The sequence below is a fragment of the Lithobates pipiens genome, unplaced genomic scaffold (genome assembly GCF_037356315.1).
Source record: "Lithobates pipiens isolate NorthernLeopardFrog02 unplaced genomic scaffold, aLitPip1_a1.2 Scaffold_8, whole genome shotgun sequence".
Classification (NCBI taxonomy): domain Eukaryota; kingdom Metazoa; phylum Chordata; class Amphibia; order Anura; family Ranidae; genus Lithobates; species Lithobates pipiens.
The window spans coordinates 167,182,137-167,197,084 of NW_027507903.1; the positions used below are offsets into that span (position 1 = coordinate 167,182,137).

The 14,948-nt window shown below is 38.9% G+C and overlaps 1 protein-coding gene across 2 annotated transcripts in view; it reads left to right on the forward strand.

Annotated features, from left to right (window-relative positions):
- The first annotated feature begins 6,389 nt into the window (after positions 1-6,389).
- Positions 6,390-14,948, forward strand: part of HGF (hepatocyte growth factor) — a 174,941-nt gene continuing 166,382 nt past the window's right edge. For both annotated transcript variants that reach the window (XM_077473463.1, XM_077473464.1), the window contains exon 1: positions 6,390-6,785. In XM_077473463.1, the coding sequence (XP_077329589.1) occupies positions 6,599-6,785 (187 nt within the window). In that variant the 5' untranslated portion in view covers positions 6,390-6,598. The remainder of the gene's footprint in view (positions 6,786-14,948) is intronic.

The following is a 14,948-nucleotide window of genomic DNA, read 5'->3' on the forward strand; positions in this document are numbered from 1 at the left end:
TCTTGCTGCTTTCACACAGTCCAGTGAGGAGAGAGGGAGAGAGCAGCAGTGCTGTTCTTGCGTACAGCGCTGGAGTGAGATCGGACAAAGGTAAGTATTCAGAGAAGTGGCACCAGCAGCTAAAAGGTTTATTACCTTAATGCAGAAATTGCATTAAGATAAAAAACCTTCAGCCTTTAGAACCACTTTTTGTCAGGACTGTTTAAGTATGTTTAGTAAATAAAAAAAAGTCAGAGAACTAGGGACATTACTTACAATTAATCTGATCTGTTCACTTGTACTGCTGGCTCCTACATTGATTGAAATACGATACTGTGCAAACGTTTTAGGCAGGTGTGACTGTAAATAATGTAAGAATGCTTTCAGAAGTGTTAATAGTTTATTTTTTTTAGTTAATGAAATTGAAAGAAAAAAGATCCAAGACAACCTTTGCCTTCAAAACAGCATCAATTCTTCTAGGTACACTTGCACACCATTTTTGAAGTAACTCAGCAGTTAGGTTTTTCCAAACATCTAGGAGAACTAACCACAGATCTTCTGTGGATGAACACTGCCTCTATTCCTTCTGTCTCTTCAAGTAATCCCAGACAGACTTCATGATGTTGAGATCAGGGCTCTGTGGGAGCCAAACCATCACTTCCTAGTTCTTCTTTAAGCTGAAGATAGTTCTTAATTTCATTGGCTGTATGTTTGGGGTCATTGTCAAGCTGCAGAATAAATTTGGGGCCAACTACATGCCTACCTGATGGTACAGCATGATGGATATGTATCTGCCTGTATTTCTAAGCATCGAGGACACCATTGATCCTGACCAAATCTCTAACTTCATTTGCAGAAATGCAGCCCCACACTAGCAGGGAACTGCCACCATGCTTCACTGTTGCCTGCAGATACTCATTATTGTACAGCACTCCAGCCCTTCCTGAAGAAACTGCCTCTTTCTACAGCCAAATATTTCAAATTTTGGCTCATCAGTCCAGAGCACCTGCTGCCTTTTTTGTGACCCCAGCTCTTATATTTTAATATAGTGGAGTCACTTAGACTTGTTCCCATGTCAGAGGTATGGCTTTTTGGCAGCAATTATTGCATGAAGACCACTTCTGGCCAGGCTTCTTCTCTGGACAGTAGATGGGTGTACCTGGGTCACCCACCTGAATTTCACCAATTCTGTGCTGATGGCACTGCTGGACATCTTCTGTAAGCATGACGTGTCTTTCCTCTGCTGCATTATGTTTCCTTAGCTGACCACTGCGTCTATAGCCCTCAGCGTTGCTCAATCAGTGGTGTCCTCAAGGCTGAGAAATATCCCCCAGTCTGTGGTAAATTCTCCAAGATGTTTGGAACAACTTACCTGTCGAATTTCTTATAAAAAACGGTGTGCAAGTGTACTAGGAAGAATTAATGTTAGTTTATAGCCAAAGGCTAGTCACACTAAATATTGATTTGATTTAGATTTTTCTTCTGTTTCTTCTGTTTGCTCAAGTTCCATTTTGAAATTTGATAAAAATAAAAAATTCACTATTCTTTATGCAAACCCTGTGTCCCAATTATTGGTTAATGGTCTGTTGTCAGCTTCAATACCATTCTACAGAGGTACTCAACAGGTGGCCATTGAGATTCTGGCATTGAGATTCCAACAGCCTGCCCTCATTACAGGTATTACACTGGGTGATATGTCTAATACCTTAGGTATATATGCAGATGACCTTATTCTATACTTGCAGCATGCATCAGCATCATTGAAGGCGGTCATGCAGATCATAGATGACTATGGGGCTTTTTCTGGCCTTAAAATCAATTGGTAGAAGTCAGCTCTGATGCCTCTTCATTCCCAAACATATTCCTGAGATGTCCCTCTTAAAGTAATGTCCTCTTTTAAATATTTTGGAGTGCTCATTACCTTATCACAAATGGAGGCTTTGAACCTTAATCTAGACCACTCCAGATGATTAAACTTAAACTTGGCATTTGGGCCAGGCTACCTCTGTCAGTGGTAGGCAGAATTAATTTGATAAAGATGATTCTTCTTCCAAGCTTGTATGTGACCTTTCCTATATAAATGGTGGTGCCTGAATTGTTTTTTTTTAAATGTTAGATATGCTGTTTACATCAGTCATCTGGGCAAACAATAGACGGAAACTGTAACGCTCTGTTCTTCAGCGGCCTAAAGCTGAAGCTGGCATGGCGCTTCCAAATATGTGCTACTAAATTATACTACCGTATTTTTCGGACTATAAGGCGCACCGGATTATAAGGCGCACTAGCAACGACCGGCTGATAAAATGGATATTTCCATATATAAGGCGCATCGGACTATAAGGCGCACCGGATTATAAGGCGCACTAGCAACGACCGGCTGATAAAATGGATATTTCCATATATATAAGGCGCATCGGACTATAAGGCGCACGGTCGATTTTGTGAGAAAATTTAGGCTTTTACGTGCGCCTTATAGTCCGAAGGTTAACGTCAAGAGACTTGATCTGTGACTCCATGCGCGCCCATCTGACAGATACTGTTAACAAAGAACTCCAGCGATGTCAACAGGTCATATATAAGGCGCACCGGATTATAAGGCGCACGGTCGTTTTTGGGAGAAAATTTAGGCTTTTACGTGCGCCTTATAGTCCGAAAAATACGGTATTTGGATAACTGGTTGTCACCTGTCACTCCAGAGGTGGTGGTATCACATCTGGCATGGGAATTAATCTTAAACACTTGCTGATAGCATTAGAGGTTCCATTGCTAGCTTTGGGAAGGGAATGCATACCTATTCTGACTCTGGCACATATGTTGTGGAGGGAGGCTAAACAGCTGGTCAAATTTGATGATACGAATCTAAATTTACCCCTCTGGCACAACCATATGTTTTCTCAGCCTAAACTTTGCAGACCATTCCTTTTGGGAAAGTAGGGGACTTGTTGCACTACAAGACATATACACAGGGATGTTATGGCTTCCTTCATGGATTTACAGAGAAAATATGAACTCCCCTGTATGGCTTTTTACAGGTATCTCCAGTTACATCATGATTTACAGACTCATTTCGGAGTTACTAGCTCTAAGTTCTCTGCCTATCCATTGATTGGAGTGCTGATGTCACAGGGCCCTACGGGTTAAATCTCTACAGGTTTCTCCCATTTATTGGCCACCTTACTTAACACAAATTCTCTGGTGATTTGCAACAAATGGCAAACACTTATACCCGATCTGACGGATGAGGACCAGGAGAAAGCGCGTAATTCGCATTTAACCGCTTCACCGGCTATTAATAACACGTTTATTCAACTATACAGTACATGGTGCATCAGTCTTACCTGACCCCTGTAAGGTTGCATGCACTGCATTGTAGCCCAACAGCAGTGTGTACTAGATGTACCAACCATCATGCAGACTTTATTCACGTTATGTGGCTATGCCCTGTTATTGATGTATACTGGAAACGAGTGGCCCCTGTACCATGTGATCCACGCATCTGTCTACTGGGTATACTAGATGAGGAACAATGGCCAAAATGTACTAGAATAATGCTGAGAGAAACACTATTTTTAGCTCGTAGGACTATCACACTTAAGTGGAGCCAATCTGCTCCCCCATCTACTCGTCAATGGATCCAGAGTGTGAATCAGATACTGCCTTATTAAAAAATATTTTTTTAGCATAGGGGTTGTCCCAGAAAATATGTCAAGGTGTGGAACACTTTGTGCTCCTCCACTCTTAAGCCCCGTACACACTATTAGATTTTGTGATGATTTTTGTCTTCAGATTTACCAAAACCATGTAGTGCAAGGGCCTGCCTGATTGCATACAAATTGAAACTCCTAAGGTTTGACCTCATATTATATGGTTTTGGTAAATCTGAAGGAAAAACTGATAGTGTGTATGGGGCTTTACTATTTCTTCTTTTTTGTGAGTAATCTATTTTCTATACTTACAATGTGTGAGAATTTGAGAACAAATTTTATTGTAGTATGAATAATGTTAAAATGAAACAAGCCTATTTTGTACTTATATGTAAGTGTTCTTTATTGAGACTGGACACTCAAGTATATACCATTGCGATTTTGTACTTCTCATGTATCTGTGTACCAAACCTTATGACTCTTTACGTTCATGTTGAGCGTGTTGGTTGTTGTACCAAATATGTCTTTTATAAATATCTGCTCATGTTGAGCATGTTGGTTGTTGTACTAAATATGTATTTTATAAATATCTGTTAATAAAAAAAATACAGAAATAAAAAATAAACTGTTAAAATTTATATTTTGAAAAGCATTCTTGCTTTACAGCATTTCTTCACACCTGTCTAAAACTTTTGAACAGTACTGTATTCCTCTTCGGATTCACCCCCTACCCCCACCACCATAATCTTTCAGTGTAGCAGGGGTTATTAGAGCTGAGGGACCTGTTGTATGTACTCTCTGCTGCCTTTGATACTGTTGACCACCCGCTCCTCCTCAATAAACTACATTCCCTTGGCCTCCGAGATTCTGCCCTTTCCTGGTTCTCTGCCTATCTATCACAGCGCTCCTTCAGTGTCACCTACAACTCTGTATCCTCCTCTCCATTGCCTCTTTTTGTGGGGGTCCCCCAAGGCTCTGTTCTTGGACCCCTTCTCTTCTCTATTTATACCTCCTCCCTTGGTCACTTGATAACCGCCCATGGCTTCCAATACCACTTATACGCCGATGACACCCAAATCTATCTGTCTACTCCTCACCTCACTCCTTCAGTGTCCTCTTGCATTACTAACCTGCTAACTGACATAACAGCATGGATGTCACACCATTTCCTTAAACTAAACCTCTCTAAACTGAGCTATTAATAATCCCCCTGCACATGCCTCCCTCCATGACTTTTCCATCAAAATCAACAATGCAACCATCAGGCCCTCCCCTCACGCCAGGGTACTAGGTGTAACCCTAGACTCTGACTTGTCATTTCAGCCCCAAGTCCAATTGTTGTCAAAAGTTTGTAGATTTCACTTCTGTAACATCTCTAAAATTCGCCCCTTTTTAACAAATGAAACTACCAAGCACCTCATTCACTCCCTTGTTATCTCTCGCCTTGACTATTGCAACTCCCTTCTCATTGGCCTGCCTCTCCATAGGCTATCTCCTCTTCAGTCTATCATGAATGCTGCTGCCAGACTTATCCACCTTACCAACCGCTCAGTGTCTGCCAACCCTCTCCTCCAATCCCTACACTGGCTCCCAATCACCCAGCGAATTAAATTCAAAATACTAACCACCACATACAAAGCCATTCACACTGTGCCCCGAGCTACATCTCCAAATATCACCCAAACCGTTCCCTCCGTTCTTCTCAAGACCTCCTACTCTCAAGCTCTCTCGTCTCCTCCTCTGACACTCGTCTCCAGGATTTCTCCAGAGCCTCTTCAATCCTCTGGAACTCGCTACCTCCACCAGTCCGGCTATCCCCTACTCTTGCTACCTTCAGGCGATCCCTGAAAACTCATCTATTCAGGGAAGCCTATCACGTCTCAAACTAATCTCCTACCACTTCCATCAACTCATTCCCGACAGTTATAACCTTCTGTACCACCTGCCCCAACCTTTTAGATTGTAAGCTCTTCTGAGCAGGGCCCTCTCAATCCTCTTGTATTTAATTGTATTGCAACTGTATTGTCTCCTTTTTATATTGTAAAGCGCTGCGTAAATTGCTGGCGCTATATAAATCCTGAATAATAATAATAATGTACTCAACTAGTGTGCTGACTATACCTATTCTTTCTGTCTGCCTTCTCCATTCACAGAAGCTGTACTATCCTCCATTCATAACGTTTTTCATTCATGGAAGCGAAAGTACAGCTCCGATAAATGGTGAAGGGAAGGGGAGGGGGCAGAAAGGGCTGACACAGCACTCTTAAAGAGTATACATGACAGGTCCCTTAGGCCTATTAACCCCCACAGCATATTATGACGGTGAAAAGAAAGATTTTAAGGTGGGAGCCAGCTGCACAAGGGATCATATATTTATTTTGTTATTAATAAAGTAGGCGTTAACATAAATGTGAATGTAAAAAGGACAGATTAATTTTAATAATAATACAGTGCTTTACAGAAAGAAGCTTACCATACTAATGAATGACTGTTTGTGTTAAACAACATACTCTACTTCTCCAGAAATGTGTTATTATGCAATTGCAGGCTGCAGTCTCCACTTTCTTGTGCTTACATTTCTTAGGCACTGTCAGCAGCACTCCAGTTGCAGTCACTCTGCTGGAGAAAGAACATTCGCCTTCTGTGCACTATGGTATAAACTTGCTGTCATTAGGTACTCTGTGGTATAAAAGCTTGCTGATTTTCAAAGTGGGAGTGGAAGAGCTGCAGAGTGTTATCAGGATCAAATACTTCTCCATCTAAAATCGAATGATCAGATTTCAGATAAGATTTCACAGCTTCTTCCTCAGGGATACTTAAAGCCCTGCAGTACCAGCGGAGCAGCCTTTAGGGGCTGCTGCTACTAAGCGAATCTCTAATGTATCTGTTACATGCAAATCCCTGGAACAACTGACATTGTAACCTACAAGCAACTGAGAACTTTTACCACTGCTCTCAGCTAAGAAACCATTCTTATGATTGCAATGGGAAAGGGGAGGAGGAGTCACTCAGCCATAGCCAGAGTACTAAGAGGAGCAACTGAGAAGCACATCTCTTTACTGAATGGTGCTCTGCAGTCAGTCAACATCCCTATCACATCTGCCAGGGTCAACATGTGGGTAGCAAAACTCCTGCTTGCCTTTCTGCTTATCCTGTGTGCAGGTGAGTTCTTTACATCAGTGATGACCTTTAAATGTCTTGCTCTATACAGCAACAATGATGAAAGGAATGATGATCTCTACATATTTTTTTTTTTTGCAATTTATTTATTAGTTATGTGGATTATTATTCAAAATGAAACAAGAAATGTTTTTAAAAGCTGTTTTGCACATTGCATCATTTTGAGATTTATATCTGATGATTACAGAGGATTTATATTTGATTGTGTTTATTAAAACCCCCTTATTTATACATGCACATTATCGAGCTTCTGTAACAGAGCATAGAAATAAAGAGAAACAAAGCTGTAAAAAGTCATTGAAAGTAATTGAAACAATAAATCATCGTTTTAAACATCTAATGTTATCCCTATTTTTAAAACAGCAGAATAATATCTATATTTTTAAATTCTGAGATTTTGTATAACATTTTTAGATTTATACATGGTATAAGTAACTTCAATTGGACTGACACAGATATTAAATGATATAGATCTAGATATTATTTTTTCATGTTTTTTTTTACCCACCAGGCATTCATTTATTCTATTTGTATATGTTTTGTTTGTTGATCTGTTTAAAAGTGTATTCACATACACAATCTAATAATCAAACTCTAGATTGATAAGATTATATTATTTATTTATGTATAATCAGCCTGGATTGTTCAATTATCTGTTGGGGGTATGCGTTTATCAATTGCATAGTTTCATTCTATAGGGCAAAGCTAAACTTTGTCCAAGTTTGTCTGAATTAATCAGACATATCCCCTCTGGCTTTCTTTTCATCTACATCTGATGTGCATTTTATCATGTGTGTATGTGCGGCGGAAAGACTGATAAATTGTTGACCTGAAATAAAAAAAAGGTCACTTACTAACTGGGTGAATTGGTGCAAATGATCTGTATAGAATTCATTGCAGCAAGTTAGTAAAATGAACTGCACAGAACTGATAAATACGGCGCTTTTGGCTTTAGACTGATCTGGTTTTCCACCTAAAAGAATAAAATGTGTCAGGTTACTTTTACTGTCTAAGTCACATGCATGTTTGGAATACCTATCTTCAGGCTATTTTCAAATCACTAGTGTCTGTATAGGTGCTATTATCAACACAGCAATACTTACTGTATATAATACCAGCTATAATTTATCACTAATGTTAATAGAACTTCAAAGGTGGAATTTACAAATACAATTTTGATGGATTAGCTTTGGAGTTCAAACAAAAATTGTACAGTGAAGCATTCTGGGATAACAGAAATTGAAAGAAGCGTTTTTTTTTATTTTTTATTATTCTTTAAACATTTACTGGGCAGTTTAACCAATTCATTGTAATCCTAGTGTTAGTGCTTTAATGTGAATATTACCCCTATTTTAAATTGTGCAGAGTATATATGTAAGGATACTTTAATAATAAAATAATGCATTGCAAATAGCTAATGCAAAGTCCTGTCATTTCCCTTCTATTGTGTTTAAAAGAAAATCTGCTGTGAATGGTTGCCGGGGTTCTCGGTCTTACATTTAACTACCAATTTGCATTATGGAATATGTGGAGCCCGTGTGCAGTGTTAAGTTGCTGCCACAGAATTTGCAATATTACAAATGGCTATAGCACAGATTGTTAGATTATATTTGACACTTTTATCACTTCAAACACTCATGGAGAGGCCTTCCGTTAGTTAGAAATTAGTTTTACAAAATTTTATACCGTAAAATAAAAATAAGTTGATGGAAACAAATGAGTAAATATAATTATAAATGCACAGGCTAGATGACGCACAGGTTAGTGAAAGAACACACACATTCCTATATTACTGTACAGAATAAAAACTATGAGAGAACAGAACCTACACTAGTAATTGCATTCATAAAGCTGAACAAATGGCAACTCCAAAAGAAAGGTAAGTGTAGAAATTGGGTTTTAAAATTACCTACAAATATGTCAGGTCACAAAAGCTCTCTAAGGACTCCCTCTGACCAACTAATCTCTGGAATAAAAAAAAAAATAGTCTTATATTTTGTCAATACTTTCCCCCCAAGACAAACTGAATTTACTGGGTTAGTGCTAAGTGCACTAATATGCATGTTCAGACAAACCTGGATTGCATATGCAATCCACGATTGCCAGGATCATCCACTGTTTTGTTTGCTGCTTAGATCTTCTCACTTTTGTATCACGCCCAAGAGTGCCTTAATTAAAGAGGGTCTCTAATTCTACAAGAAGTTAGTATATATAGTTAGTGTATATATATATATATATATATATATATATATATAAAAATTGTATATATAAATATAATATATATAGTTACATAGTTACATATGTCAGTATTAAACTGTATATCCCTGTATGTTGCGGTCGTTCAGGTGCTTAACTAATAGTTTCTTGAAACTATCATTCCCCCCCGCTGAGACCACCACCTGTGGAAGGGAATTCCACATCATTGCTATATAGTGCAGGTTTAAAATTTCTAGATGTAGGGGCTTTTATATAGTGCAGGTACATAGTGCCATATAGTGCTGGTTTTCTTAGATGTAGGGACTGTTATATAGTGCAGGTTACCAGTCCTTAGATGTAGGGGCTGCTTTATAGTGCAGGCTACCAGTCCTTAGAAGTAGGGGCTGCTTTCGTTTTTTTTTTTTTTTTTTTCACTTTCTTCGACCATAAAAAACACCTGCTGATCTTGTCAGAAATGCAACTTTCTGTGTGCTGTCTGAAATCTCAAACAATGATAACAGCCTTTCCAGTTCCCTTCTGTGAACTACAGAACACCTCTTTCCTAGGTGTCAGAGACAAGGAAAGTGGTTAAGTGATTGTAGTCCAAATCAGGGGGGCAGGCTAGACTGACAACACTGCTCCTCCATAGATGCAGTGTTGAGTGATGAGTGTTGTAACCCTTGGACAGGAAGTATGCTACTGGCAGGATCACAATGAAGGAAAAAAGTCTGATAAAAGGAAACTAATGCAGCCACCACACTTAAGGGCTTGTATATATTTAGGATTAGTTAATAAAAATGGTATAAAGTTGCAGTAAATCTATTGTGATATTTGTGAAATAAAGGGTAAAACATTTTTAGGGTGCAAAAAGATAACACCTGGACCCAATATTACTTTATTTTGCATATTTATTTGGGGTGTATTTACTGGGAAATACAATGTAGCATAAAAATGTTCTTACTATTGTAAGGGATTACTTTAAAAAAAAAAAAAACTATGTGGATTTTAAAATGCATGTTTGATGCATTCATGAATTATATGATGAAAATCTATTAATTGACAAATGAACACGGGTTTAATAGTAGAACTCCTAACGGAGGTTGGGCTTCTTTGCAACCATTCTGAAATTAACCTCTGACAAATGGCAAATAACAAGATATCTGCAAATTACTCTCTGAGAAAATTGGTAATTTCAGGCGGCTGCATCTGTACAGTCTAGTTTTGGCATATTTGGCTCAGCATAAGTCATGTGACAGGATGCAGGGTGCATTGAGATACTGTAACTCAGATGTACAGAATTTGCTAACTTTTTAACCTTTTTTCTATTAGCTTCCTGGCTTATGGGTACTTGGCATTACAAATTACATTTTTTTATTTACTTTTTGTTATGGGCGTGCTTTTATTTATTTTTTCTTAGTAACAGGACTCTAATATAAAAGAAGCAAAAAAGGGGTTATGCATTTAAAAAGTGCATGTTCAGTTGCTCTTGTTTAGTTTATACATCTGATCTAACGATAGAATGTTTTCCACTGCATATTTATGGTTTGCATAGCTAGAATAAAATGTTCACCAATCAGTTTATCTTTGTAGATAAATGTTTTAGCAAGCTGAATTTAAATATCCAGAGAAAACAGTATTATAAATGTTTGCATATGTGAGATTATCCTCATAGTTTTGCCATGTTTTTATATACAAAACAAAATAAGTGCAGCGCAATGGTAAAATAATGAGTCTGTGAGCACATTATAAAATACAAAGGGACCACAAGTCCCAGGATAGAAGATTAGGAATCCTCGTGACCAATACTGTAGATTCCTGTGTGACGCCACCTCCACCGACTGATAAAGATTGGGTGCTTACCAGATCAGATGGACCTCTGTGCTAACAGAAGGTCAAACGAGATGTTCTTATATGTTGCTGAGCAGTTGTTATTATTATGACTTGACAGCACAAATTGTGTACCAATTTATGGTTTGTGACATCATCATGTAGCCTTGTTGGCTACTCGAAACACAATGTAACTGTGTTGTAATCTTCTCTGAAATGACATTGAAGGATCATTAAAATAAGACTGTATTTAAGCAGACAGATTAACCATGGCTATGTGTAATGGTCTGTAACATGCAAATTGGTTTGTTCTGTTGTAAACATCACAATGTGGAAGTGTCTTGTTAATTTATGAGTTATGTGTCATTTATTTGTTAAGGAATATGCCAAGAGCATTTAGCAGTAATCTGGGACATATTTATCTGTGTGAATTCCGTGAATGGACATGGAAGCATCAGCAGCATGTGTAGTTCAATGGGTACAGCTGTATTTGGAGTATTGCCACTGGCCTGGCTTTAATGCTGTTGTATGTTGTTATCTGTGGAACATATGAAAGCCAGCCTTGCTATTTAAAACGTTGAGGTTACAGAAATATGGCTTGAAGCTTTAGGAAAAGAACATTCCCCAAAGAATTAGATCACTTTGTAACTCAATTAAATAATGAGAGAGCTTATTTATGTATTTGAAAGAATAAAGCCAAGCACATTGCGTGCGCAGAACAGTGCAGAAATGTAGGATTATATAAGACTGAATGTCTTTATAATCAGTTAACAGAAGTGTTACTTTGTATTAACATAGAATAGCAACTGACTTAAATGCTTTATAATGATTTTGGATTGTGGGTCTTTAAATGTAGGTGTCTTTTTCAGGTTTTGGTTATTATGTAATTTGCATATATATAACCTGCATGAAGATCCATAGTTAAATATATAAAGTTTTGGTAACCATACTAACTGATTATTTTGCAATGATATGCTCCATAGAATTAGAAAATTGAAATTTCAGCTTAAACACAGATGCTTGTGTCTTGTGGGAGTACTGCATCTGCAGGGTGTACAAGAGCAGAGACTGCATAACGTACTGCTGAACTACAACCATCTGTCCACCACTGGTGAAACTGTGGGGCCTCTACACTTTACCTCTATGCTTTTAGAGGTCTGCAATGAGTTCTGCTGTCCAATTTGATTTCTACAATCCGATGTAAAGAGACTTCTACCAAGCATAGCTGAAACACCCAATAATATTTCCTTCATACCAAGCCCAGGCAAAGCAGTATATGCTCCTGGAAAATAGCTTTTTAAAATACTTTTAGGGATCTTGTTCAAAGCTTTTGTATTTCAGCCTGGCAGTGCTTGGCTATAACATGCTCTGCTTCTATGTAAAATCCACCTGTAGCCAGTTAACAAATCATGGCCTCAGAGTTTGTAATCCCAGGCTTTCATTTCTGTGGGTCAGATATTTCTGACTGTGCCTATATTTCTAGTCTTAATATTTAGGAATTACAAAATGCAGAGAGAGAGTGTATGCCGATGTATTGTAAAAGTACTGTTTGAATCCAAAGCAAACCAAGATGGGTCCTTGTTACTTATGTTTCTTTTATTTTCCTGAGATGTCTAGACATGGCACAACATCTCTGACAAAAAAAAACGTTCCTTGTCTACCTCTACTTCATTTACCTGGCATGGGAATTTTGTTAGACCCACAGTCATATTTCTGTGATACTGGCAATATCATTGTAACTGTTCTGCCATATTGTACATTTATGCTCTTGGATAAACAATATGTTTGTCTTTATGTGCTGTGGGCTCAGCTCCAGACTGAAAGTAAGTATTGCAGATTGAGCTGAACACCTTGGGGGCATTGAAGTTAATTTTTAAGCCCTTGCAAAGCCTAATCCTTAAAGCAAAACTTCACTCAAAAAGTGAAGTATTACTGGTTCACTCCCTCCCCCAGCCTCTAACTGAATTACAGTTCATTTTGGGAGGAGTGAGTACCTTTTTTTTTATTGGTTCCAGCTCCCACTTCAAGAATCCTTGCTTAGGCAAAGATTTTGTCCCAATCCCCCCCCCCCCCCCCACAGCCTCCTGAGTGTTACGTACATGGTGTAGATTGAACTGGTGCAGGGGCTTTCTGGCCCCTCTTGTCCCCTTGGTAGTGATGGCAGGAGCTGTAAGGACAAAGAGTGGCACAGGGGCTGGTGTAGCAGGTAGCGCCATCTGGTGTTTGCAGGGAGCAGGTGACCACTTATATATTTATGAATGTGTGCCAATACCCATTGTGCAATGAGCCTTTGCTCAGAATTATGAGAAAGTGGATGAGCATGTAATAACCTTCCTGTTCCAACACAAACTGAGCTTCTGTTTGCGCTGCGTATGCAAAGTGGGAAGCCAAAACTTTTTAGTCAGGAATCCACAGCCAGCTCCTATATCCAAGATGATGGCACGGAGACCCGCACTGGACTCCAGACTCTGCACCTGATTTTTAAGAGTCAGCAGCTACAACAAAAATCCTATTTAACCCCTAATTATTAAGCCTAACTCTAAACTGACCCCTAACCTAACAACCAACACTAATGCTGGCCATACAGATCCATACTTACTTTGTGAGGTGTTGATTATTATTATTATTATTATTATTATTATTATTATAATAATTATACAGGATATATATAGTGCCAACAGTTTGTGCAGCGCTTTACAATATAATGTGGTACAATACAATTACAACACAGTTCAATTCAGAAGGAATAGGAGGGAATAGGATGGGAGGTGGTACAAAAGGTATACTGCAGAGGATGATCTGATGAGGTGACTCAAGTACAGTTTTTTAAGTGGAGACAGAGTAGGCTTCCCTAAATAAATGAGTTTTCAAGGATTTTCTAAAAAAGGACAGGGTAGGAGCTGACCGGACATACTGGGGTAGAGAGTTCCAGATGATGGGAGAGGTTCTGGAAACATCCTGGAGCTGAGCATGGGAGGAGGTTACAAGGGAGCTAGAGAGCAATGTATCTTGGGAGGACCGGAGAGGATGATTTATGTGATAACTGCAGATGAGGGAAATGTTGGGGATGGCTTTGTATATTGAGGTTAGTATTTTGAATTGTATACGCTGGGATAGTGGAAGCCAGTGAAGGGACTGGTAGGGAGGGGCAGTAGTCATGGATTATTTAGTAAGGTGTATAAGTTTAGCAACAGCATGCATAACAGACTGAAGGGGGATAGTCCCTGTAAAGGTAGGCCAGTGAGGAGGCAGTTGCAGTACATTACATTACATTACACCTAGTACCCTGGCATGTGCGGAGGGAACAATGGTTGTGCAATGGTTGTGCTGTTGATGTAAATGGTAAAGTCATGAGTAGGGGGAGGGGAGACGTGGAGGAGGAAATATTATAAGCTCAGTTTTAGAAAGGTTGAGTTTGAAGAAGTGGTGTGACATCCATACTTATATATCGTTCTGTAAATTTGTGATATATGGGGAGACTGAGGGGGGGAACTGGGGAGTGAAGAGCTGGATCTGGGTATGGTCCACGTAGAGGTGGTATTGGAAACCATGGGAGGTTATCAACTGGCCCAGGGAAGTGGTGTAGAGATAGAATGGGAGGGGCCCAAGAATGGAGCCTTGGGGTACCGCAATAGAAAGAGGAAGAGGAGTGGAGGAGGTGGTGTTTTATGTGACGCTGAAAGTACGCTGACATAGATAAGAAGAGAACCAGGAATGAGCAGAGTCACAGAGGCCAAGGGAATGGAGTTTATTGAGAAGGAGCAGGTCATCAACTGTATCAATGGCAGCAAAAAGGTCTAAGATTATAAGTGTGGAGTAATGATCATTGGTTTTAGCAGTTAGTAGGCTGATCTATCTACTAAGCTATTCAGTACGAGATACCCTTGCCAAAACAACCAATTTGTGTCACTGATTACACTTCTTGAAAATTTCTAAGAGTAATTTTTTTATCTTATATTTATCAAAATATGTTTTTCTCTTTATTATACTGCTGTTGGATATCCACTAGAGTATGCAGTATTTGTCCTTTATGAGAAGCATTTCTTGTTCTTTGCAGTAGAACTACGAGAATGTATTATATAATTACTAAGCTATAAGTCATACAAACTTATTAATACCCAT